At 43.3% G+C, this 27,500-nt stretch overlaps 2 protein-coding genes across 2 annotated transcripts; one reads left to right on the top strand and one right to left on the bottom strand.

Annotated features, from left to right (window-relative positions):
* Positions 1-794: 794 nt before the first annotated feature.
* Positions 795-11,756, top strand: pde6c (phosphodiesterase 6C, cGMP-specific, cone, alpha prime). Its single transcript, XM_053414541.1, has 22 exons — positions 795-1,262; positions 2,060-2,212; positions 3,766-3,855; positions 4,005-4,145; positions 4,241-4,315; positions 4,444-4,508; positions 4,733-4,799; positions 4,900-4,947; positions 5,110-5,259; positions 5,434-5,577; positions 5,910-5,975; positions 6,107-6,262; positions 6,938-7,045; positions 7,478-7,587; positions 7,687-7,774; positions 7,879-7,979; positions 8,180-8,287; positions 8,446-8,509; positions 9,130-9,204; positions 9,298-9,381; positions 10,108-10,261; positions 10,560-11,756. Exons 1-22 carry the CDS (start codon positions 795-797, stop codon positions 10,598-10,600), a joined length of 2,556 nt encoding a protein of 851 aa, XP_053270516.1. The 3' UTR covers positions 10,601-11,756.
* Positions 11,757-15,869: 4,113 nt separating this feature from the next.
* On the bottom strand, positions 15,870-27,471 carry fra10ac1 (FRA10A associated CGG repeat 1; the record flags this gene model as incomplete). The annotated part of the gene is given in 10 exon segments (XM_053414442.1): positions 15,870-16,051; positions 16,538-16,616; positions 17,271-17,321; positions 17,482-17,621; positions 18,463-18,505; positions 19,728-19,841; positions 25,878-25,923; positions 26,911-26,995; positions 27,107-27,190; positions 27,395-27,471. Coding segments are annotated over 10 exon segments (762 nt in total), but the record flags the coding sequence as incomplete, so codon positions are not given.
* Between the last annotated feature and the right edge of the window lie 29 nt (positions 27,472-27,500).

Here is a 27,500-nt window from a genome sequence, read left to right as displayed (position 1 = left end):
ATTATAAATAGATCTGCCCTCACAAAAAGTTCACTATTGGACCCAGATCGGGAGGATTTACTTTCTTTAGTTTCTTTAACGTTGTGAGACAGGACATTTTTTAATATGCCCCCTTGATTTATCAAAGAACAACTCATGGATCTTAATTTAAAAATAATCTGAAATGGTTTTATCCAAATAAAAATCTAGAGGATCTAAAAGAAAGGTGGTTTCATGAGGGGACTGTTGGGCCCTGGCTGGAGGACGTGTGTGTTCTCAGGTGCCCTTCGACTCTAATATAAATAAAACTGACCCGACCAGCAGCCAGCCTGACTAGGATTTAGTGTCACCGTGTATTTTCAAAGCAGATGAAACCATGAGGTGTTTCTCTGCTGATGTCCACGCCGGCATTTGACCTGACAGCGGTCTCACACCCTCCTGCCTCCTGCCTCCTGCCTCAGGCCGGGAGAAGTGCCTGATATAAAATGATCAGCGTTGGGATTTGCGGGTTAAGGACGCTTAGAGCAGGGGTTTTAATGTCGTGACGTCACATTAATTAGCGGCCACATTGATCCTCTCAGCCTCTAAGCCCTGCTCTGGTCCTATTCTGTCTGTCGGTGGACACGGGAGGCATTAGTGACTCCCTCAGGGACCGTGGAGCAGGATGCACCTCCGCGTACACGGCCGCTACTGATCCTACCCCACCCTGCAGGCCACGGCTCGGCTCCCCTCACTGCTTCGACTCGTCCCCCCCGGCTGGTGATGCTTCTGTGAATAATAGGGACGGGGAATATTGAAAACTACAAAAGTTCATCATGGCAGACCAGGGCAGCGTGGAGAAGTACCTGGAAAACAACCCCCAGTTCGCCAAAGAGTACTTTGACAAGAAGCTGCGCGCCGAGGCCCTGACCGCCGCCTTCTCCACGACTCTAGATGTCAAAGACACCGCTTCCTTCAAGGATATTAACTCCGTGCAGGAGGCCGCCCTCATCTTCGAGCTGATCCAGGAGCTGCAGAAGCCGGGGGAAGTGGAGAAGCCCCTGCACAAGGTGCTGCAGAGGATCGCCATGATCCTGCAGGCGGACAGGGTCAGCTATTACATGTGCCGCTCTCGAAACGGAATACCCGAGCTCGCCACCTCGCTCTTTGACGTGACCCCAACCTCCAAGTACGAGGTCAACCTGGTGCATCCGCAGGGGGAGATCGTGTTCCCCCTGGACATGGGCATCGTCGGGTTCACCGCGCACTGCAAAAAGCCCCAAAATGTAGCTGACGTCTCAAAGGTGAGGAGGGAAGTCTGAAAATGATGAGGAGATTGGAAATTAAACTGTAAAATATTTGGTGAAAATCCCTTTAAAATTAGGAAACTACCTTAATTGGTTAAAATATATAAGAGATCAAAGGCTGGACTGTAGATTTTGTCCTTTACAAAACAAAATATCTATTTAAATGGGCATGGTATAAAATGATTAAGTGTAGAACACATCATTCATTTACCAGCACACTGATAAAAGTGATGTTTCTTCTACTTTATTTGAATCTGCCTGTATTATTAATGCAAGTCTGGAAAATTCCACTGATGCACAAAATCTAAAAAAAACGTGATAAAATATATTAGTAAAATGAAATTAAATAATTGTTGTATGTATTTTGACCCATAATACATTTTAGTTTTTGTGCCAAAAGTACGTCTGGGTATAATTATATATAATTTTCATCAATAGCTAAATAAGAAAAGTCTGATATATATTAATATATTGCTAATGTGAGCATGAGAAGAAGTACAACATGTAATTGATCTTCCTCAGTTGTTTTTAAAAGCACAACTCCAGAACAAATGTAGTCTTTAAACTTGAAAGAATTATAGAAACAAAATGTAAAAAGCATGTTTTTAAAATAAGATCTGCTTGTGTGGTGGGAAATAATCTTTACATCTTACAGGCACATCCTGACTGAACTGCACAGAATGAAATGAACTCTGTAATTGTGTAGTTGTGTGTTAGTGATGTAGTTTTTGTTTGTTACCTCCTTTGGATTTAACGACCCCTAACACACACTCTCCTTTGCCTCTCTCGTCCAGAATTCAAAGTTCTGTGACTTTGTGGACAAGCAGACTGGATACAAGACCAAGTGCATGCTCACGTACCCTCTCGTGGTGGAGAAGGATTGTCTCGGAGTCGTCATGGTGCTGAACAAAATAGGAGCCGATAAGTTCACCCCCGAGGACGAGGCTGTAAGAACTCACTCTTTAAACACCTAGCTTCCCTCTGATTGGCTCAGGGAGCGGGGAGACTGACTGTTTCACATATCAGACAAAACGATCAGACTCAGAAACTTACACTGTGTTCAGTGCTTCCTCTTTGCATTAAGAAGTAGCAGCTGTTATATCCACAGGTACACTTTGATTATTGTGAGATATCCACAGTTACTTTTCTGCTACTTTCAAGATATTTAAAATATAACCCAACTGGAGATTATCATGGAACTGAATCATGTCAGCATGTTGATGTTCTGACCCAACTAATAGGAGTTAAGGACACAATTATTATACAAGTACTCAATACTAAACTATCACATGAGTAAACAGCAGGCATTACTACATTATTACATAAGTACTCAGTACTCATAACCACATCAAGTACTTAGTAGTCAAGAGTCAAGTATATGCTTTTACATAAGTAATCAGTTGTCAGTACTACATTATATTTGTACTATACTCTGCAGTTAGTACCACAATGTTGTGAAAAATCTTTAGATAATACTATATTAGGGTACAAGTACTCAATAATAATTATTAGATCAGTACTCACATTGTTACACAAGTACTCAGTAAATAAGATACCACAATAATATGTATCATTTAAACTTGACCTTCAGTTTAATACACAACGTTTTGTGGCAGCATGTTGTTCAACTGTGAGGCCGTCCTGGTTACAACATCTGTCCAGAGACACTCAGACACACAAACATTAGTCAAAGTGAAAACTGTGTGTTTAAACTCCACACAGCAGGTGTCTCCAGGACACACACACACACACACACAAACACACAGACCCACAATGTGAAAACAATAACAATAAGCAGCTTTATGATCAGCCCGCGACAGCAGCTGGTAATAAAGATTATTGCCGTAATTACGTCTCACCAGTAGAGAGCAACTCACTCCCATTAAGTCAGTGGGAATCAGACCTGACCGCCTCCACACGGCTACTTTGGAGCGTTCACGTCTAACAAAAAAACACATAATGATTTAATTAGGAATATGTTATCTCAGTCGTCGATATCAAAGCTCAGTCACTATCGCTCCCTGTTATTCAGATGCTACAAACACACACTGACACACACTTCCATAAAGAGTGAACCCGCTCACAAGGAAAAATATTTTTGAAGGAGAAAGACGAAGGCTTTGACTGCTGAGATGCACTATAACGTGTCTGTGCTCTCTGTGTTTGGTGGAAAGACACAGAGGAAGGTGCTGTCTTTGTCTTTTTCTCTTGTAAACTTCGGTATTAAAATAGAAACACACACTTGACAGATCATCAATCAGCCTGTGAAGACTTACGAAATGTATATTTACGTAAACCTTTGTGCAATGGCTGTGCGATCTGTGTATAGATTAGCCAAACATGGCCAGAAAGGACTTGTTTATGTGTTTGTTTGCTGACTTCAAATTTCGTCATATTTAAGCTACAATTGCAAATCGTTACCTCTTATTTTTATAAAATGACTTGCGCCATAGAATCTGTGTTTGTATTGATGAAACGTCTGATCTGATTTTGTCCTCAGCTCTTCCACAAATACATGAACTTTACCCAAGTCATCGCCCTGCAGCACCACACAACCTACATGTTCAACGTGGAGTCCAGGAGGAGCCAGGTAAACTGCTCGATAAACAAACTCTCCTCTCAGTCAAGGAAAATGGTGTTTAATTTAATTCATAACCTTCATACTGTGATGATAACCAGCCGGAGATCTCTCATCACCGGGCACAACTTGAAAATATATATCTGTTTCCTTTCTCCTAGGTGCTGCTCTGGTCGGCCAGTAAAGTGTTTGAGGAGCTGACGGACATTGAGAGACAGTTCCACAAAGCGCTCTACACTGTTAGGATCTATCTAAATTGTGAGCGATACTCGGTGGGCCTGTTGGACATGACCAAAGAGAAGGTTGGTCCTGCAGAAGAGAGAGAGCTAGCGAGTGAGAGAGCGATAGCATGGGTGGCTGCAGGCTCTAACGATGGTCTGTTTTGTTTTACCTGCAGGAATTCTATGATGAATGGCCGGTGAAACTGGGAGACGTGGAACCCTACAAAGGTCCAAAGACACCAGACGGCAGGGTAACAAATTAATTCCCTTCAGCTTTTGACACATGTGGCATTTTACATTTTTAAACTTTCCCATTGTCCAACAAAGTTTGGAGTGGAAGAGTTGTTTTTTTCTGAGAGGCTTCTTCCTTTTCCCACAGGAAGTCATCTTTTACAAGATCATCGACTACCTCCTGGAAGGCAAAGAGGAAATCAAAGTCATACCGTAAGCAGCACCCAGACCAATTCATTAAAACACTTCAAGTCCACATTTTATAACTTCCTATTTTTTCATTTTGTTAACCATTCATTTGCAGCTCAGTCAGTTCTGATGGTTTCTAACGAGTGTTTTTTGGAGACAGATATGAATTGTGGATGAAACGTGTTCATCATGCTCGTCAGGGAGTGATTCTCTCCAGCTCACTCCACTCTGTGTTCTCTCTCTCTCAGTGGTCCACCTGCAGATCACTGGGCTTTAGTCAGCGGGCTGCCGTCCTACGTGGCAGAGAATGGCTTCGTAAGTCTTTTTGACTGAAAAAGCAACTTTGATTGAAAGTTAAACACTTGTACAAATATCCAATTGCCCAAATCCAATGTTTTTTTTTATGTGACTGCAGATTTGCAACATGATGAACGTGGCTGCGGACGACTTCTTCACTTTCCAGGTGAGGACGCTTTCACAGCAACATATAGGACATGCATTTTAAACATCCGAAACAAATACGTCCAGTCTGTCCCTCGCACTGTGTGCCTAGGTCATAGTTGATGCTCGTTTTGAGGACAGACGGAGCCCAGATTTAAACCAATGTGATGTGAATGTCTTTCAGAAAGAGGCAGTGGACGACACAGGCTTCGTCATCAAGAACGTCCTGTCGCTGCCCATCGTCAACAAGAAGGAAGAGATCGTGGGCATCGCCACTTTCTACAACCGGAAAGATGGCAAACCGTTTGACGAGCACGATGAACAGATCACCGAGGTCAGCTCCCTGTGCATTCTCTCTCTCATGTTTCTTTATTTTGGATGTCACGCCGTCTGTCTGTGTGAAGAAAAGCAACCAGAGATGTATTTATTAACTTAATTAATGACTTGTTAATTATAAACAACAATGGCACATGATAGCTTTCATCCTCCCCTCCATGGTCCGCCCCAGGCCTTGACCCAGTTCCTCGGCTGGTCCGTGCTGGTCTGCGACACCTACGACCGGCTGAACCGAATGGAGTACAGGAAAGACATCGCCCAGGAGATGCTCATGTACCAGACCAAATGCACCCCCGACGAGATGCAGTCCATTCTGGTGAGTATCGAGCTGCACTCCCTTCGTGCTCTTGATCTCTCGACGGTTGCTCAATAGGCCGCTCAAGCAGGAATTACAAGGTGTTAAAGGTTCTTGCGGTGTGAATAGCTTTCTGAGTAGCAGTCCTCAAGATGCAGCTATTACAGGACTAGCAGAAGCTCGGATCGTTTATCCGCTTGATAAGATGAGATGGCAGTTTACCGGGGTTACTGCTCGGAGCGCTCGTCTGAAGTGTCTGAAAATCTGACACCAAGATATTTCTCCTCCTTTATTTGTTGCCGATGTGAGAATTCAATGTCATTTCAAAGCATTCTTCTCCCGCTCATTACCAGAACACCAAAGAAAAGTTCGACTCGGAGCCTGAAGACTGCGACCAGAAGGAGATGTACAAACTTCTGGTACGTTTCCTTTGATCTTTTTGGACAAAATGAGATCAAACTCTGTAATAGTCCCACGTGTGTGTCTCCGTCATCCAGTCGTCACACACACAGACACACACAAAATGAATGTTTTCTGTTTTTCTGCCCAGAGGGCGACCTGCCCGGTGGCCAACAACGTCAACGGGGAGGATCTGTACAAGTTCTCCTTCAGCGACTTCCCCGTGTCCGAGCACGGCCTCATCAAAGCCGGCATCCGCATGTTCTTCGAGCTCGGAGTGGTCGAGAAGTTTAAAGTCCCCGCGGAGGTGAGTCACACGGGGCGTCACGGGGCAAGGGGAGGACTTCTCAAGGCTTTGTTTATAAACTACAAAGTGGAAACTTGAAGTGAACTTTTAAATGCATGCATAATCTGTGTGACAATCATGTGGAACTCATTTTCTTATTTTAATGAAAGGACTGCGTTTTGAGACAATGGTAATTACAAATTACACAGAATAATTATGTTGACATTCTTCAGTTTGACTCTGCAGTTTCAATTATACGATTCTAGAGTCATGGCGCAGGGGAGCTCACGACTCCGTTATTATTCCAAACTTTTGTGAAGATAGAAGCTTTCATTGAATTTGACGTTGCCTTTTTCGCACAAGCCAAAAAATGAAATATTTAAGATGAGCACATTTTCTTGCATGAGGCCCAGATGAGCCTGAGAGAATTGTTCCGTATCATCTGTGAATCCTTTTCGCGGTGACAGACGTGAACTGCCTGGGGTCTGTTTTTCTGAGAGCAGTTGTCGTGATCCGTAATGAGCCTCTCGGGGTGAAACTCAGCCGCCTATAGCTGAGAGGGCAGAGAGCGTTTCCTAGGACACGGGGACTGGAGCGTACTTTATTGTTTTTAAAAACATGGCGACATCACGCTGGGTCGCAGCTCAGCCGAACGCCCTCTGGACAAATAACATCACGTTGCCTCTTCTCCCTCAGACGCTGACGAGGTGGATGTACACAGTGAGGAAGGGTTACCGCTCCATCACCTACCACAACTGGAGGCACGGCTTCAACGTGGGCCACACCATGTTCTGCCTGCTCCAGGTAACGCCTGCACAACATCTGCCCCAGCTGCTGTGAACAGGAGGGTCTCATGAGGGCGGCCCGGTGCTTTCGCTCGTGTCCTCCAGTCTGTACAGCTGTGGACATCACCTCCTGTTTCCCACAGAGAGCGAGTGGTCATGTTAACTTTTAATATAAACCAATACATCTGGTGACAGTTAAACACACGTCTTACAAGGAACTGAGCCACTTAAACGGGCCCACAACATGTTTTATTTCCTCATAAAGAGAATTTGACTAAACCAAGTTAAACATTTTCCACATTCCTTAAAAACAAGTATTTATAACGTCAAATATTTGTCCCTTTTGGGGTTTAAACGTCCAGAAGGATGATTTCGATGGATAGAACATTTCATTTTAATCTATAATAATCTCTCTATATATAATAAACGATGTGTCCGTGTCCTCCGACAGACAGGGAAGCTGAGGAAGTACTACTCTGATCTAGATGCCTTTGCCATGGTGGCTGCCGCTTTCTGCCACGATATCGACCACAGAGGAACCAACAACCTCTACCAGACCAAGCAAGTCCAAACACATTCACTCCTCGTTTGGTTCTTTTTGAAATCCCAGGTACGTGTGTGTAACGTGTCAGTTTATTAATTTGTCTGTTTTTTCTGCAGGAGCCAACATCCTCTGGCCAAACTTCACGGCTCCTCCATCATGGAGAGGCACCACCTGGAGTACAGCAAGACCCTCATGGCAGAGGAGGTACGAGAGATAATAATTCGGTTCACAGACTCGGCTGGAAACGTGTAGGCTCGCCCTGACCTCTCCCCTCTCTCTCTCTCTCTCTCTCTCTTTGTGTCGTGCAGAGCCTGAACATCTTCAGCGGCCTCCAGAAGCGTCAGTTTGAGACCGTGCAGCACTTGTTTGACGTCTGCATCATCGCCACGGATCTGGCCCTGTACTTCAAGTGGGTTCTCTGAGAAACACTCGCCCTAAATACCGCAGCTGTAAGGCTGCAGACCCCAGTTCAGTGTTCAGACATGAAATAGCCCTCGAGCGGGACCGGCTGAGTGCAGCGGCTCCAACGTTTAGCCGCAGCCCGTCGATCCTCTCATGTTTTATGTGTTTGGCTCACGTATGTTATCTGGTGTGCGTGTCGTCCCGCAGGAAGAGAACCATGTTCCAGAACATCGTGAACGCCACCGAGCCGATGGCGGAGGAAAAGGAGGCCATAGCCTACGTCTCCAACAACGCCATCAGGAAGGAAATCATCATGTATGTATTTTTTGATTTTAAAAAGCAGCTTGAACGTGTACAGTGTCTGTGCGGGAGGCTTGTGAAAGCAGCAGACCGTTGCACTTCATCAGCATCACTGGCAGGGTGTCATCATCCCCCCCCCCCCCCCTGACTGTCTGTGTGTCTTACACCTCCAGGGCCATGATGATGACAGGCTGCGACTTGTCAGCTATCACCAAACCCTGGGAGGTTCAGAGCAAGGTGAGTGAACAGGTCGATTTCAAAATATCACAGGGAAACTAGCGAGGTGCAAAAAAAGGTCACGGGAAACAAAGGAGGAAATGTATTATTGATTTTTATTATAATTTCTCCTTTTAGTCAAGCCTCCCTCGTGTGGGTCGAATATCAGGTCATTTTTTTTATTGCACAAACTACATAGGGCTGTGTTCTTTAAAAAAAAAAGAATAATAGGGTTTAAAGACGTGACAGCTGAACTAAATGAGTTTTAAGGTCAAAGATTCGACAATGCTCCATTAAATTATATATATTCTTTGACTCGTTGACTTCATTTTTGGTCGGCTTTTAAATTCCTCATATTCGCTTTACGCATAGACCTGCCCGACTCTTGGATAACGTTTTATCGTTCTTATCATTGAGCGACCCCTAGTGGGTGGAGTTACATATCGTGTGTTTAGTCGACCGCTTGTTTGAGAGCATTTAAAGTTACGTTAACATTAAATTCTCAATCATTTAGAGAAGTGTCGCTGTTGCACTGTACGTTAGAGCTAATTTACAAGATAAAAGAACATGTGTGTGTTGCTTTTCATTTGTCTTTTTTGTCGCCTTGTTCATCTTGTGTTCCTGTGTCTTTATGTCTCTAGGTGGCGCTGATGGTCGCTGCTGAGTTCTGGGAACAGGGCGATTTGGAGAGAAGTGTTTTGGACCAACAGCCAATCGTAAGACCCCTTCTCTTCCTTTCAATCATATATATATTTTTTTTTTTCCGAGCATCTGTTTACCCCCTCCTACTTCTCCTCTTCCTCTCTCAGCCCATGATGGACAGAAACTGTGCCGAGCAGCTTCCCAAGATGCAGTGCGGTTTCATCGACTTCGTGTGCTCCTTTGTATACAAGGTAAAGATCGTTTTTTTTTCTACACATCGGAGTGGGAGTCTGAGTGTGTTTGTAGCTGCGGTATTTCCAGCACATCTCCAGTATAACAGGAGCGAAGCCATTGAATCCAGCTTGGATTTTAATTCTCTTTTAAAGCTCCTTTAAAAAAACACTCACTTCAATTTAATCAATCTGGATACTTTCGAGAAATAAGATCTCTTGAAATGTGAAACACAAAAAGCGACTCAACTCCGTCTTCCACCTCATCCGCTGCATTAGTCTCAGGACAATCCTTTTTGTTTCAAAGCCTCAGACTGTGCAGTGAATCCTGATGAGCAAAAGCTATTGGAGGGTTTAAAAGGTGTCGTTTCAACTGAGCTGAATGAGAAAACTAAACATTGTGTACACGTCATGCACAAAAACAGACAAACAAAACGACCGCTGGGTTAAATAATTCATCACACCACCCTCATTATAAGACTTACGGAGGTGTTGTTGTACCTCAGGTCAGATAACAGGATGTGCAGAGATGAACCCACGTGGCCCCAGCAGCGATGGGAGCTCGCTGTGGTATTTGGACAAGAACACACAAACACACACACATACGGAGGCGACAGGCATTACGATAAACATCTGTGCCTATAGGGACATGTTACAACCCCCCCCCCCACACACCCAGACATCTGTGTATTCCACACTGTGAATAACGTACACTCACATTCGGTGTGTTTCCCTTCATTTGTGCAGGAGTTCTCCAGGTTTCACAAAGAGATCCAGCCCATGTTTGACGGCCTGAACCACAACAGGGCACAATGGAACGCGCAGGCCGAGGTGTACAACGCCAAGATGAAGGCCATCGAGGACAAGAAGAAAGCACTGGAAGACGAGGAAGCCAGGAAATGTAAATATGTTAATAAATGTTAAATTACATATTTAGATCCATTCAGAGTTATTCCCTTGGAAGAATAGTGAATATGGAGGAACTTGTCCTTTCTCGCAATGCTATACAAAGTGAAAAGTAAATTGTGAATCCACCCCAAACTTTGATGCGTTCTTCCCCGACCTGCAATGCACCTTTCCACCAATTTGTGTGGAAATCCAATCAGTTGTCATTGTGTAAATTTGTTCACAATCACACAAATTGGCAGATTTGTGACCCTGTGCCCACACATCTATTCTACTTATCTGTGTTTATCTAGCCGGTGACGGAGGGAAGTCAAAGACCTGCACCATCTGCTGAACCCCTCCAGCGCTTGGATCTGGACTCCTGCGATCTGGTTAGGACTCCTCTAGGCTGCGCTAGCCTATGATTCTGGTCTGACGGGTCATCTAGTTGGATCTGTGCGAGGCTAGTTCGGTCTTGTCTGATCTACTTCAGCTGTAGTTCTCTCTGGTTAGGTGCCGTCCGCCTTGGTGCAGTCCAGCCCTGTGTGGTCTGGTCTGGATTCAGTCTAGGCGAAACCCTGGTCTAGTGTAGTCAGGTCTGGATCTACCGTCCAGTCTGGAGTAGGCGAGTTTAACCATTCTCAGAGGAGAGTCAGAAACATCACTGAGAAGTATTGCTGGGACTCTGGCTACAAGTGAAACCGTCTCCACGCTGAAGACGTCTTTTGAAACTTTCTCCTTCCTCTGCTTCCTGCAGCCATGAACATTTGTAAAAACTACATCATACACGGACAACATATATTCCCCCTTTAAAATATCAATAATAGAAACAAAGCTCATAAAAACTGTATTGAAATGCTCCAAATCAGGCTCAACTATTGGCTAATTGTCGCACTGTAGGTTGCATAATGAACAGGCCATGCAACAGTTTAAATAGCACGGGTAGCATCTGAAGGAAAATGAAATGTATATAGTGAACACCGAGAAAACGAAGGGAAGCTTTGAATCGAAAGGATCTGTCAACCAGGGCTGATGTTTTCTTACCTCAGAGGCCCCCTGATGAGCTGCGTGAGGGTCTATTTATATTTAATATGCAATCTATCTACAGTATATACACCTTTTATTTTTTTGGATTGTGTGTCTGATTTTGTACTTGAACCGTCGTCTTGGCCGGAAGAGTTAGAGACGAGCTTCTCAGGATTAATCTGTCAAATAAATCACAGCCAGGCATCGAGAACATAGGTTTTGAATTTTATCGCCAGCTTTGACACCGGCGCTGTTTTATTTGTTACCAACGAACTGTAAAAGAAAAATAATGGAAATTAATATACAGAGAATATTTACACCAATGTTTAGAGCAAACGTACGACTGTGGGCTCGTACTCCCGGGGTCACGAAATGATTTTCTTTTAAACGTTCTTTGATTTGTATATAGTTTACGACATAGTGATTGTAAAATGTAAAAAGTTACTAATAATTGAAGAATAAAAAAAAAAAATTGGATTTGAAGGATTGTGAGAGAAACCGTTTGCTTCCCCCCCCCCCCCCCCCCCCCGACGAAAGGCAGGAGCTGCTGTCAAACAGGGAAGAGCAGAACTAACCTCTCCTGTAAGAGGACTTGATAGGATTTGAGTTGTCAGTTGAGATCCATGCGGCTTTGGACTTTAAATACCCGTCTTACCGAGGAGGTGGAGCAGGCGACTGAAGCCTCCGTCGTGCAGACGCCCTCTGCTCGTTAAACACAGAGATCGTTCAGGGCCGTGCTGCAGCTTCACTTTGGACGAATGATTGCCCCCCCCAGCCCCTCCCGCGTTCCTCTCCACACAAAAAAACCCGAATTGAACTTGATCTCGTCAGGGATGCGAGCTTACAAGTGCAACCCCCCCCCCACACTCACCCGTGCACAGTCCGAAACAATTTTTAGCCGCGTCCCTCCCGAGGGTCAAGTCGAGCCGTGGCTCCCGACTCCCTGTTACACAATGTCATCTCCTCTAATCAATGAGGCGTCCATCAAACGCACGTAATCCCATCAGGATGGCTTTGGGACTACCTGGAATCTCCTCCTCCTCTGCTGCTGCTGGAGGTGAAGCGCCGGGGAGCTGTTGTGATCACTGGAGCTAAAACTGAATCGGCCCCTGAAGTTCACCTCACCTCACCGGCCCCGCTGCACACGTTTCCTCTGGACGGCTCCGGCACCTGTTTTTCGACTCGGGCGATTACAAAACAAAAAACGGCCCCTTGCTTTTCTTCCAACGTCCCTTTGTGAGATACCAAAACGAGGCACTGTGTTCTTTCTCCTTATCCCATCGACAGACATTAGAAATCTATGGTTTGATGTATGAAAACGGCCTCTACTGTGTGTATGTGTCATGAGATGTAATATGTATAAGCAAATAAAGGAATTTATGGAGGTTTACGAAAGAGAGGAAAATGGTCTTTTCTCGGCGGGTAATCAGCCTACAGCCGACGCACGGAGGTGACACTTCTATCTCTCGTTCACACCTGACTCGGAGGACTTGAAGGTTAGACGGAGACAAAGAGTGAACTTGTGAAACCCTGGGCTTTGCCGCCACAGTGCTCGTTCTTAGGCATATATCGTGCAGGGATCTTAGAGGCTCCAAAGCAGGATGAGCCTCGGGGGGAAAGAGGATCAGTGGATTGCTCCTGATCCCTGCCCGATACAGTGCTCTGTCTGGCTGTGCTCAACATCCTGTGTCCTGCCGGGCTGCAGGTTCTGCATGCACAAAAAAGTTAGAGATAGTGTTATGTCATCAGTTCGGTGGTTTAGACGGTAAATAGCAAACAAGGCGTCTCTCGGTGCCGCAGCAGTGCACCTCCAGTATGTGCTGAGTTTGAGTGCAGGCCGCTGCTGAGCCCTCCCCTGACAAGACGCAGGGAGAAACGCTACAATCCATCATTTTGTGGGACACTTCAACTCATCTCCCTATGCATCAACATGACCTTTCTTCCCCCCCCCCCCCCCCCCCCGACTATTTGGGAGTCAGTGATTTCACAGTCGCAGCCTTTCACCTCTCTCTCTTCGTCCTGTTTCAAAAATGTGTTTGAATGCAAATTTCATCTGCATATTTATAGAATCAGAGCTTTTCGACAGGAAAGGAAGAGTAGATACGGTTTTAGGATTATTTATTTTTTTACCTTCCAATTCCACGCTTTTGTTGAAAAGGTCTCATGAAACAGGATTTTTCAAGGAGAGTATTTTTATGTCGTAAAAAAACATGGACGGTACGGGAGCTTTAAATGTTTTAAAAGTTGCTGTTATGCAAAACGTTAACTCATCCCAGGATATTAATCAGGAGGATTTTCTAACAAAGAAATCAAGTGCTGAAGCATCCAGGTGCAGACGTCTAACCAGGGGGCCGAACCATCTCCCCCCCCCCACGCTCCAAAATAACAAGCTGTTCTGCTCATTGAGCCATTTTTCACTCCACTTAACCACCTGTTAGCTTCTGTTGTCGCCAATCACATGGCACCTGACCTCTCCTGGGAAAGCAGAGAAGAAAGTTGGAATGAGACAGACAGAGCGGTTAAGTGGAACGTTAATGGTCTTTATTTAAGCCAAGGTCTATAATCTCCCAGCATCCTCACAGTCCCCCCCCCCCCCCAGGCAAGTCTGAAGTCGAGGCGGCGCTTAGGTCCGTCCTTGTTCAGGGACATCGCCGGATAATCCTTGTGTTTGACTCTTGGTATCAGGGTCGTGTTAGATAACCAGTTCTTTCTTACCTTGATTATAGGAAGGAGTATTAGGGCCAATTTGATGAGAGAAAATAATCAGTGGTTTTGGGAATAAAGTCATAACATTACAAGAATAGAGTCGTGTCACATATAATAATACAATACAATATTTTGTCTTTTCTCTCATTTAATGACCATTTTATTCTCGTAATGTTGTGACTTTATTTTCTTATAATGACTTCCCCCTTGCACCACATTGTAAATTTATTCTTTTGTTTCTTCGATGTAGCCTTAATAAGATCCAGTACTACTCTGGAAATAAATATACCAGCTCGATGATAAACAGTAGATTCAGTTAAAGAGAGTTTTGGAGACTCTGACATTTGGACCAGTTAATTACTATTCATGTCATTTAAATGTCTGTCCCTTTGATTTCAGGCACACAAACCCATGATGCTTGAACCAACCTGTTTTCATTAATATCCACAGAAGTGGAAGCATTAAAACAGAGATGATCACAAACATATGATCCCTTCAACTGTAGCAAACAAGAAACCCAGATTGTGAAGGTTAGAATTAGCGACAGATGAGGATGTAGAGTCTGATGGTTACTGTTGATCTACAGTTTTGTGTGGACAATGTGATTCCTCAGAAAGAAAAACAATTGTGCACCCTTACAACAAAACGTACATAACTTAAGAGTGCATCAATGTCAGAAAAAGAAAGTGAAAATTGCGGAGCTTAACCACCGGCTTAGAGGAGCTGCAAGGAGGAGACGTAAGGAGATTACCAAACTCAACTTTTCTGCAACGAACCCAAAACTCTGTGGGACACTGTAAAGGCAGGCGTATGTGACTGCAGTTTAAAAAAAACCCCGGCCCTGATGACCTGTAAAAAGCAAATCTATTGACTGAGTTTTGAATTCCACGACTTCTCTCCCGCAAAGCAGAGATTTTTAAGAGACAATCTCTCATTCTGACCAGGACTTCTTGTTTGGCGCTCGACCCTTAAATGGTTCCAATCACTTTTTAAGCACACCCGCACCAAGCAGAGCCAGATGCCCTCTCTTCATATTCTCCTCAACACATGTGCAGAGGAGCTGACATCACCATGGCGACCCATCCCCCCCCCCCAAAAAAGCCTGTGGACTTGCACACCATCCCCACCCTCTGGAAGAAATCAATAATTACACCTGTGCCTAAAATATCATGTACAGAGACGAACCTGCTGTCGTTTCTTGAGCAGGAAGTCGATGCGTCATTACAACCCATGAGCTTAAACCTGTTTTATTTTTTAAATGATAATATTCCTCTTTAACGTCACACTCAGGATGTTCTGGTCGACACCACCCTCTCAAAGCCTACGTCAATCAGCACTGGTGTCCCTCAGGGCTGTTGCCTGGTACAAGAATCCACCCTGACAAACACGTTATTACCAGATGACACAGGCCAGGTTGATCCTGGGCCCGGTGCACAGAGACAGGATGTCCATCAGCTCTGAAATAAAGAGACTTGTTCTCTGTCGTGACTCTAACCGTCTTGTTCTTAATGTGAGGAAGCCTGAGGTGTATGTAGAATTATGGCCTATGGAGTTCATGTTATTATCTTACAGTTATTACCAGGGACAGTAGATTAAGACATTTATAAGTTGAAGGTGCAGCTAAAGACACAGATTGCTGGTCTGGTACAAAGTGATGAGGGTGAAAACAAACGTTCAGGTTCCTGTTGGTCATGGGGGGGCCATGCATTGTGCTGCTACTGTTAACAGGTGAGTAAGCATATAGGCTTTTAACAAAAACTTGTACTTGCATATTCGCACAGATGCTGTGTGACATAGTATTTATGTGATATTATCTTCTGTGAAACTGCAGGATTGGGACATTAAAGAAGATTGTGTTATCTTATCAGACAGGCAAATCAAAGACTGACAGGTACAGTGTAAACATTGTGTTTATTCCTGTAGGGGTTTCGAAACATGGAGCCAAATAAAGCTACTTGCAGACACGAGGGAACAGAGCGGGGTGCAGGAGGAAGTGCAGTCACAGCAGGGAGGCCGCCGATAACATCCGAGTCAAAGAAACATGTCTTCAAAGTACTCGTCAAACTCCTCCTCCCTGAACAGATAAACAAAGTCACAGAGATGTTAGTTTCTGCCGACGACACAGACTGTACCATCCATGAATGAGCAGCACATTTTAATGTTCACCATGATGGTTCTGTTTGTGACTGTAACATGGAATTAAACTCAAACACAATTATCCTTGAATGAATTAAAGAACACGACTCTTTCTGTGCCTGAGTAATTTTTATCCTGTTTTTTCTTGAGCTCAGAGATTCGCTCGGGGGGGGGGGAGATATGCTGGAGTTAACACTGTCTCTCTCTCTTTGCAGTAATATCTCGGATCAGAAATCAAAATGTCAGCATGGGTGACATTAACATCCGTTCAGGTCCAGGACGGTTCTGGGTGGGGTATCTAAGTGGTCCACACACTGCATGAAGGTCATCAAGCAATGTGCACTAAGTGTTAAAGACCGTCTCTGATTGTCTTACAGGGGCTTACTGGGTATGACCCTATATGAACATTAGCTGTTAACCTCACCTTGACTTTTCTTCCACCGCAGGGGCGGGTCCTCGCCAGTGGACAGCGTCCGATTGGTCCCCGTCCTCAGCTTCAGAGTCTAGGAGGAGAGTTTCAGAGGGCGTCAGTAGGACTTCTGGGACAAATTAGGTCGACCAGTGACCCTTGGTCATGAGGTTTAACATCCTCTTCTTCAGGAAACAGCCACTTGACAGATGAATCAGCTTGAACGGAATTATGTTCAGTCTACAGTTTACAGTGTAAGTGTTGGAGAACCTGTTGTGGGCAAATCGAATGTTTCCAGAACTACACACGTGTATTTTCTTAGTTCTAAGAATCAAAGGGAAATTCAATCACCGCTTGTCTTTCAGTTGAATTATGAAGAATTTAATTAGATTTTTTTAAGAAAGGGACAAATATACAGCCTAAATTATAGGTCACATGAAATAAACACTGATACGGGGCCATGCATCTCCTGGAGCCAAAACACACTCTGTTCTTCACTGTGTTGAGTTGGTTTGCAGTACTACCTCATCAAGTGGCTCTGTGTTTGAGTCAGTCTTAAGTTTATAATGTCCTAAAAGGTGCTACAAAAGTGAGGGTGTTTGTTTATGGATTTTAATGCACATTGAGGTCAATGACATAACCTCTGGACTGAGAAAGTTTGTGAGACAATCATAAACTACGCAATGTGTGTATTTTGAAATGGGGGAGGTACCTCTGTGTGTGTGTGTGTGTTTGATATGCATGTTACCTTTGTCCGAGTTCTTTGCCTCCTCTGAGCTACTGGAAGAGGCAGAGCGATCTGCAATGAAACAGAAGGATATGTACAAATGTGGAATGAAAAAAAACAGAATATAAAAATCAACATCATTTCCAAGAATAGAAAGTAAACAAGTTCGCTCCATCTGACTCTTCCACTCTTACAAGATCACAGCCATAGTTATGGGGGGGGGGAGACTTACCTCTACCTCTGCGCCTCTTGTTTTTGTGCTTCTTGGAATGTGAAGACGACCTCTTCCTCTTCCTACTCTTCTTCAGCGGCGGCTCCTGGTTCTCCTCTGATACTCGTTCCGTCTTTGTCTTTGCTTTCACTTCTTTTCTCCTACAAGCAGAATCACAAGTTGGCAAAACTGTATTCAAAAAACATAAAGCTGCCCCTTTTAGAAATACAACATGAAAACCTCTCACAGCCAAAGGCACTTTCAGAGCTGTGTGAACATATCTTGGCTGAAGAGTTAAGACTTTCTCTGGCTTTTGATATGAAGTCTGCTGGAACATAAAAGACCAGTTGGAATAAACGGCAGCGCTGGATGTTTCTGAGTCATTTCACTTCATACTCCCACTCTGTCCAACCCAAGCTCAATTATAACATACAGCTGTGCCCAGTTTCCACTCATGAAAATCAAAACATTGTGAGAGTACTACCGTTGGGTCAAGATGCAGTAATGTAATACATTTAGTATATAATGTGTATTAGAGACTTCACTGGTGTATTTAACTTGATTCATGGCCATAAGCATGCTTTGTGAGGTCACCGGGACTCTTAACCTTCAACCGTGACAATCTAACCATTTCATCCTCGAGTCCAAGTGAACCTTTGTGCCAACTTTGCAGGAATTCCCTCAAGCAGCTCCTGAGATATCATGTTCCAAAGGTAAGAGACACACGGCCTGACAAGCAGAAAACACACTGCCTCGAGCCACAGACGCAGTTATCATAAAAAATCATGACACTCATGACATGGGACGTGAATCGTGGTTTGAATTCTAAATTCCTCACATGCTGCAAAATGGTGTGTGCTGACTCTCTCCGTGGAGACCTGCCCCACTTTGAGCAGATGAGTGCACACTTTCGGCAATCTTTAAAATCACTCATCCCGGGCAAAGGGGGCCTACATTTTTCATGTAGAAATGCATCAAGGGTAAAAAGGTGGGTTGTCTTACTTGTGATGGTAGTTGAGTTTGAAAGAGCACTCGGGGCAGAGTCCTTGAAGAGAAACACAGAATCATCATTACCAGCTCCTCTTTGGCAGTGGTTGAGGAAATGGTTCAAATATTTTATAACTGCCAACATTAATATCATTATTATAATTATTGCAGCCGTTATCAGGGAGCAGTAGCATTGATTCTTAGCACTTTCAACCGCTTAATTGTAATGTTGGTGAACAAGGACGTGAGGCTTAGGTTTCAGTCAGAGTAGGTCACTGAAATGAACATTTCTTGTTATGTAAAATAAATCGAAATTGTACGAAGCTAACAAGATGCTCTTTTATAAGAAATTAAATTGCGATCGAGAGGGAGACATCCTTCATAGAGTTATTTGCCTTGGAACTCAGGTGAGTTGAACCACACGTCTTTACCAGCTTGTTGCTATTCACTGTGAGGAGAAATATTAAACTCGACTCGCTGGTTAAGCCAGATACGTTACATAAAAAACACTCAGGGTTGATGAGAACGTTGCCTAATGTATTTAACGTACTTTGATGCATATTGTATCATTGTTTTAATATTTTTTTTAATAATATACCTAAAAACCAGAGTTTTACTTTCAATTTATCCTGCTATACAATATAAATGGGTGTGACCTGTAATAAATCAATAAGCCAATAAATAACAGGACCCAGGAAAGAACCCTGAGGAACTCCTGTTTCACTGTCGCATGAACACCATTTCTATTCTACTGTTGTTCTACTGCTTGTGGACACATAGGTAGGATTTAAATATATTTTTTTAGATGTTATGCATTAACTCATATTCATGAAATCATCGCAGCATCTTCCTGATTCATTTAACTTTTTTCTTCTGCACCAAACCACCTTCATGCTCTCTCGGGTGGCCAGGTCACATTTCATTACTGCCAGAACACGGGATTAGGGATTAGTGCAAACTTTGAATATTTTGTTATTAATGAGGAGAAACAACATGTCTGGATGTGACCTGTTGCACTAGTTTGTAAAAAGAGCTTGTCATTTCCTGCTCGACTGAGTTGAGTATGACCGGTGGGTCTTCCAATTACAGTAATTATTCTAACAGGATTTTCTGCAGTATGATACCTGAAGGAGGATTATTATGAGCCGGTTCTTAGACAGGAAACCCCATCAGGCCAAAACCACTCACTCACTCACACGCTTATATACATGAGGACAAACACAACTTTCACTAGGGGATGACCGGAGACAATTGGAGTAATTGTTTTTTTTTTAGCTTACTGAGTTTGACCAACGCGTTCCTCTTCTCGCTGTGTTCCACATAAGCAAAATTCACCTCCCAGCTTTTCAGGCCTTCCTCCTTCTCACAGCGTTTGTTTCCACACTGGAACTGACCTGCAAAACCAGCAAGAACATGTACTTTACACATGAAAACACATACTCCATGTTGATAAACGTTAGTAAGAAGTCAAAATTAAGAAAGCCAGTGATATGTACAAATATTCTTGTGTATTGAATTATAATGCACAGAAGGAAAGAATTGAAAAACAACCGAAAATAACATTTCTAAACCAAATGTTTTATTTCAGGATTTAAATTTTCGTCAGGCAATTTCCAAACCACACAGCTGTCCCTCAAACCCCACCCCTTCGGCTTCATGCCACTGCTCCTACTCATCTCCCTTTCGTCACCTCCAATCATCTCCTCTTGTCTCCATCCAGCCATTGCGCAGCCTGCCTATTATCCCAAGAGGAGCTTACGCTGGAATTGATCTGGTGTCCGGGGTTCCTCCAGATTGTAGCAGAGGGAGCGAGTGCGTCAGAGCAGTCCACTCTTGGCAGAGGAACAGAAGGGAAAGTGATGCTAGCCCTCACCTGCCTAAGATCGAGAATCTGTAAATATCCGGGCGAGGTGACGCCAGCTGACGTGGCTCTGGGCCACTTGGGCCATGAGGCAGACTTCCCCACCATGTGCCGTATTAGATAAAGTTTTGTTACTGAGGTTTACTGGGTTTATTCGAGAGGTCCTGATGTTCTAATAAAACAATTTATTCAACAGTTGAAATAGTTTAAAATAAATTGCGACGCCAACAGCCACCACTAGACAGCAAACATTTAAGATTTCAATTTAATTTCTATTGCCCGATACATAACCCCTGACTTTTATCATGACCATGTCCCTACCTCTATTTCAGATTATATGGCTGCTTAACAGTAAACGATTTAAGAAGGAGGTACATCACAAATTCATGTCTCTAATGTAAGTTTCCCTTACTTAGGAACCACAAGCTAAATTTCATGTCAATCCATTTGATGGCTATTGAATATTCTAGCCAGGACCAAAGAAATTGATCAATGGCTTAAATTGATAACTCCAAATTAAGTTGTTTGTTGTTTGTTCACCTTCCCACATAAAAAAAAAAACCCTTAATTCATCATCGGTAAACCTCAATTGAAAATACCAGCATATCCCTTTAAGTCCTTTAAGACCTAGTACCTGGGTTTGCCTTGGAACGCGGCCACCTCCCAAACTACGTGCTAGCATGACGCATGAAGTGTGACCGGAGCTCAGACACCTGAGAGAATCCTCTCCCGCCTTCGACCATCATCAGTGACATCAATAACAATGACACTAGTGTTCTCCCATGACGTCTTACTCCCTCCATCCCTCTCTCACTCACTCACACACACACACACAAACACACACACACACAAACACACACACAAATCAATCAAATACATTCACTCTGTCTACACTAGGTTTTATCTGTAATGAAAGGAGGTAAAAGCTTGTGCATTGCCTACATAAAACCAAGCGCCCTTGCACAAGGTACTGAATACCCTGGCTGCTGCTGCTGCTGCTGCTGCAGAGAGACAGTCAGTTTTAAATATAAAAGAATATGATGTATGTGAAGGTTAGAACACAGAGAGAGGGAACGGGTCTGACCCTCCAGCTACACTGGCAGAGCCAAGTCAATGGAAGTCTGTTACTAGGCAACGTCTCAGATGAAATGAATGTCGGAAACTAAACATAATCAAGGTCAGAAAATAATTCTTTGCTAGTTTCTGATAGTTTTCTGCCCCTGAGCTGCACAGTTTCATGCATGAAAGATAAAAGGGACATTTTCAGTCAGTCTTGTGTCAGAAGGCAAACTTGCACAAAAAGCTTTTTCTCTCTGTTGAAAGTCCAGCTACTGTTTTTTTTGTTGACAAGTACGAGGGTATTCTCACACACCAGGTGAGCCCCATGTGCTCCATGTAAAGAGCTGGCACCATCCCAGCCCAGTAACCCTGTTAAGGGAGGGAACTCCTGTCCACCTGCGTCAATGGTTACTAATGCTCCCCGGTCAGCAGCCTGAGATCAGGAGGGACACACCGCAGGACAGATGGCTGCATGAACAACATTCACTTCACCTTTGTGACCAGTGCTCTTCCACTTTTGATTAATTGAATAAAGTTCACAAATAAACAGAATATTCAGAATCCAGGTCTGTCTTTGAGAAAATGTATGATAAAAGCTTACTGGGTAGTCCAACATTCAGGAAGAGAGCAAATAAGTTTATTCCTAAAAGTTTTGAACTTCCTTTTAAGAATGGTTTCCTGTCAGTGTAGCAGCTAGTGTATAAAACTACGAGGCTCTGCTTTAAGGTGGAGATTAATCAATAAGAGTGATCAGTGCAGGGATCATGTACTTTAACTAGGTTGCCCAAATAATAGACTTTCTCCTGCACCCGAAATTTTGTTTTTATATCCTGGCGTGGAAGTCCGTCAGGCAGCTTCCTCCATGTTATAGTTACTGATCTTGAGTATTCAGTGCTGCTTCGCCGCCAATCACCACCCCCCCTTCCTCCCACTAGAGGTCGAGCAACTTGAATTAATTCTCGGCCAGTGGGTAGATTAACACTCGCTGCCCCCGGGCAAACTTTTCAAAAGGTGGGAATGTAAATGGCAACCGACGGGCTGCGTCTCCGACCACACAGTCCTACCTCTGACTCTGGATCAGACTATGTCTTTTTATGTCTGTCCTTCACATTGACGAGCAGTCCAGACGGCTGAACTGGAACTCCACACTCGTTTTATTTTACAACTTTTATTTACCCTGCAGCATCCTGTCAGCTCAGCAGACAAAGGAGCAGTGCCACCGAGATTATGCTTTGCACAGTGTCACTGCCTCGATTTAGCACTGAGAAATACTAATAATACAAAGACACTTGAAACTGCTTTGTTAGAGTTTGAAAGCTTTGCAGGCTGTGGGCTAATGAGCTTCCACTTCTGTAAGCGGCGATAGAGTGTGCGATTTGGGGTTTTCGTGTTTATAAAGCGGTGGTCCACAACAGGTGTCCATCAGCATAGAGTATACAGAGGTTTATCAGATCCATGACTTAAATTGGTAGAATCTTTTTTCATTCAGACTCTCCTGACTCCTCTCTCTCTTTTGCTTGCTCGTGCCGACACACAAACTCACACACAAGGACACAGACTGGGTCAAAACAACGCAACTTAGGTCTGCGTGAACAGAAATGACGTACGTGTTTGTTTGTATAGAGCAGGGAGATGAGATACGGCAGGTTACCACAGCCATTCAAACCAAATGAACGGTTGCCTCTCACTTTACTTTCCCTCAAAACAGAACGTTAAGGGAAACTGCCAGGATGTAACGTCGCTGTCACAAACTCTAACAAAGCAGAAAATATAACAAAGCCCGAGATCAGCGTGTCCCTGTGATAGCTTTAGGTCCCCAGCTCACAGTGTTAGTTACACAGAGTCAGACAAACCTGACTCCTGCACTGTATGTGAGCATGTGGAGACAAACATGTAACATCCCTTTTTTTTTTTAAAGGGACAGGAGAGTTATATAAGCAAAGATCTTTGATACTCCACTGACTCTGACAGGAGGCCCACCAAACACAAGCCTAGCCTCCACTACCTTTGGCCTTTGACCTCCGACTGACAGCTCAATTTATACCACATGGGAAACCCGGCAGGTAAAACATGACATCGGAGAGAAGTGCCTACATGACTTTGTTCCAAACCATGTGATGCTGGCTGATTTCACGCTATGTCACTGATTGGCTTTTGGTGGCAGTTTTGAAGATGAGGAAGAAGAACACTAGCAATTAATTGAAAGCTGGCAGAATAATGAAGGATTGGCAAAAGTAAAAAAAACTGAGTAAAATACACTCAACATGTGTGTTAGACCAAACAGTGAATTGAACCTTCTGATTTGATTGAGCAGTAATTCCCACCAGGCACCTTTAAGGTCTGATTATAGGAGAACTTTCAAGCGAGAGGTATTTATGATTGTGGGCAAGACAAAAAGGGGTGAGAATGAGAATGAAGTAAAATAATTCCTTAAGCTGTAGAGATCCTAGGACTCCAGGGAAAGGATAATGTGACCCTGCTCTTGTGTTCCTGGTTCAAGACCATAATCTGTCCGCCGCAGAAGAAAACGAAAGAAGACAGACGGCAAAATGTTTGCCACCGCACACCCCCCCACATCCCATATCACACTGTGGCCATGGAAAGAAAGGTCAGTGCTCCCTGTAATCCCCCTGATTGGGTGAAGAGTAGTCAGCATTACCTAATACCAACATGACCTGAAGCGCGCAGAGAGCAGGAAGCGCTAAGAGGATGATTTCCAAAAAGGTGTCCGTGGCAGACTGGAGGAGCGCTGTCTCTTAAAAGGAGCTGCAGGATCAGTTTAATTAGGAAAAGTTCAGTGCTGTCTAATTCAAGCAGAAGTCTGGCCATCTAACAAACACCACACCTGAGGCTGCACTGGCAATGTGGTGTAATGCAGGTGGAACCAAACAACACAACAAGATTTCTCTGTGATTATTCATCGACAGATTGTGCAGGTTTTGCTGGAAAGTGCTTGTAATTTAGTCAAATCAAACTCAAGTGAATCTGTCCTTGAAGTAGAAACAAAAACACTTTTAACTTTCAGTTTTCACAAGCGATGTCTCCACCTCTGAGTGAGAACATCGGATGAACCTCACAACATTAAAGTTGTTTTGATTGTTCAGGGTGTCCTGAGCTCTAAATAGTGCTCAAGAGGTGTTTCTCCGGGAATCATCAATGTACAGAAATCCCAGATGTGACAGCTGAAGTGACTCTGACCTGATCTAATCCCACTTCCTGTAGAGTATTGCCCCCATGAATGAACTGTCAGAGATCAGGATTACCCAGTCTTAATCTGGAACAATATATTGGCTTAGTCAGCTTCCTCAGACATTCTCTGTATGTTGGTGAAGGTGTGTTGATGTAAACATGAGAAAATGGTTTTAAAATTGTGTGAGACTACTTAACAAGGACATTTTTGGTCTTCATTTCCTGACACGCACCTACAAATTACTTTGTTTTAGTGGTATGGTTAGAATTAGGCTTATGTTAAGGTATTAAGGTGTAATGGTAAAGGTTAGTGTATCGGGACCAGGGAATACACATTGCCAGTCAGTGTCTAATGGCACAGAGTTTGTGGGAGTGTGTTCTGGATCACATTTTGTCATTGTGAGGACATTTTGTTTGTTCCCCACAATGTCAAAAGGCTGATTGTGGGTAAAAACTTAGTTGCAAGAAAGACAAGAATGTGTAGGTGTGTGAGTCAGAGTGGTGCTGGGGGGGCTCAAGGCAGTTCAATTAGCTGTTTCACCCTCCGTGAGTTAATGATATCGTCCCTTCTATAAATATATGTCACACACGGAGGAAGCAGCAGACAGAGAGGAGGTGTCGATCATGAACAACTAATAGACTGATCGTCACAGCGCTGCCAAATTGTCCAGGTGCTAAGGTAGAATGAAGTTCTCCTCTGGGTGTGAGACATCACACAGGGAACTGAAATATTAGGTGTGTGGGAGGCTCCGTTTGTTTGAGTCATCTGTGGAATCGATTATTAACTGGAGTGAATAGTCTGCGGAGGTAGGAGGCCACAAATAAACAAAGATGTTCAGCGGAAAGGTCAAACATTTGAAAGGTTTTCATCTGAGTGAGACGAGTATAATTGTAAAATAGCTGTATCCTCTGTGTGCTGCACAGTGAACTGCTGTGCTGCTTCTCCTCATCTCTCGCTGTTATTTTATTCTTTATCTCTGTCGCCATCCAGTGGACACGGGTGTGAACTGTTCTGTTGTACCTAAGTCAAACTGAAACATTTGAAAGTCACAAAAACCTCCCAAACAGGAAGCTAAATGTTTTTCTTAAAATTGATTTAATATATTATTTATTATTTTTCAAGATCATCTATGATCTTTTTTTTTTAATTGGTGTGTGACTTTTATCCTGTTGGCATGTAACATACTAAAAACTTAAAGGTGACCATTTAAAAAATAATGTTTTCAGGGTTTCTCTAGTTAAACCAACTATTGAATGTAAATTGAATACTGCATCGCGTAAAACATATATAAATCTATAAGTGTAAAATTTAAAGTCTTACCTTTGCCAGAGACGACCTCACTCTCAGTCCGCCAACGAAATCCAAACTGTTGGATACAAATTAAAGAAAAGATCTAATTGTGTTAACAAAATCACAATTAGATAAACACACAATGCGCATCACAGTTTTCATCACATGAAATGTATTTATACAACAGGACCTGACAGCATCAGAGCTGTTGACTCTTACTTTTATCTATAGTGGCCTATAATCACAATATTTATCAATCTGAGTAATATGTTTAATGTACATATGACAATTAGCAATTAAAAAGGGTGTCATCATAACAGCCTGAGATATCACATGAGTTTAAAGGATATCTCAGTGTCACATCATCAGACCAAACAGTGCAGTGATTGAGTCACAATGAGTCACTGAATGTGGTCACTAGAGACCGAGCTGAGTGCCAAACCACATCATAACCCTAACTCATATTTAAAATGGACCCGTGGTGGCTATTAGTGTCTGAGTTATGAAATTTCACCCTTAACTCGTGGCACCACCACTGGGGCAATTAGTTTCATATTGGACCACGGTGCCAAAATGGATCCTCCTGCCAAGTCCTGTGAGTGGTGTCTTGGACGGCTGTCGTGTCGAAAGTCACCACATTATTTTCCTTCATTACATTTTGTAAGTGTGGAAAATAATTCCCCTATTAGAATTGTTGCTTCTATTAAGCTTTTTTTTCTTTTCTCTGCTGCCAACAGCTCAGTTTACACAGGGGAGTTACTGAAAGACCCAAATAGAGAGAAGAACAGATGTATAAAACCCAATGCATACTGGATCAAAGGAACATTAATTACATTGATAAAGTAATTATATTGAACGTGCCATACTGTTATTAGTGTGTCTAATTATTACACAGACACATAATTAGCTACAACGTCCTTTGCTTTCTTGTTTTAACCTTTTACTGAAGCGATAACGTCCCATTTTTCAAAGTTCCTACATTCAAACATTTTAAATAAACATATCTCTGTGCTACCAGGTTTCTCATTTTAAACAGGGTTATCAATTACTCCATTTGTCCTACCTTATTTTCCTTGTATCTGCTGAGATCCGCTATGCAGTACTCTTTAAACAGCTTGTCATAATACTTCTTGGCGAGTTCTTGCTCCCTGGAACAGGATAAGTCCAGAAGTAAGATGCTAATGCAGAATAGAAGTCTAACCAGGAGCAGACAGAATGTTAAAGCAGCCTCTATGAATAGTTGGACAATGTATGATCACCATGTCAAGTCGTCCTCGTCCTCGTCCCTCCAGAGGAACCGGTGATTCTCACGCAGCACATCCAGATCTGTTTTGTCTTTAGCTCTGATGGAAACAAAAAGGTTAAACAAGAAGCTTAAAATCACAAATATGCACATAAGAAGTATGATTATGATAAAACTACTGCTGGTGAATCAAGTATATAATAAGGTGAAAACAATGTGTTTGTAAAGATCTGTTATGTTTACTTATATCCTCATTAGTTTCAGACAGGAGATTGATTGATTGATTGTGAGGAATGGTACTTACACATCACGTTTGAGGTCAGCCATCTTTCCTCCATAATAAAGTATGTAGTCACCAACAAACTTCTTATGTCGCTCAAACTGGGGACATCTGCTTAAGGTCTGTCTTT

This window comes from Pleuronectes platessa, chromosome 21 (assembly GCF_947347685.1).
Source record: "Pleuronectes platessa chromosome 21, fPlePla1.1, whole genome shotgun sequence".
In the NCBI taxonomy this organism is placed as follows: domain Eukaryota; kingdom Metazoa; phylum Chordata; class Actinopteri; order Pleuronectiformes; family Pleuronectidae; genus Pleuronectes; species Pleuronectes platessa.
Note: the sequence above shows the minus strand (reverse complement) of the source record. Positions and strands in the feature narration are given on the sequence as shown.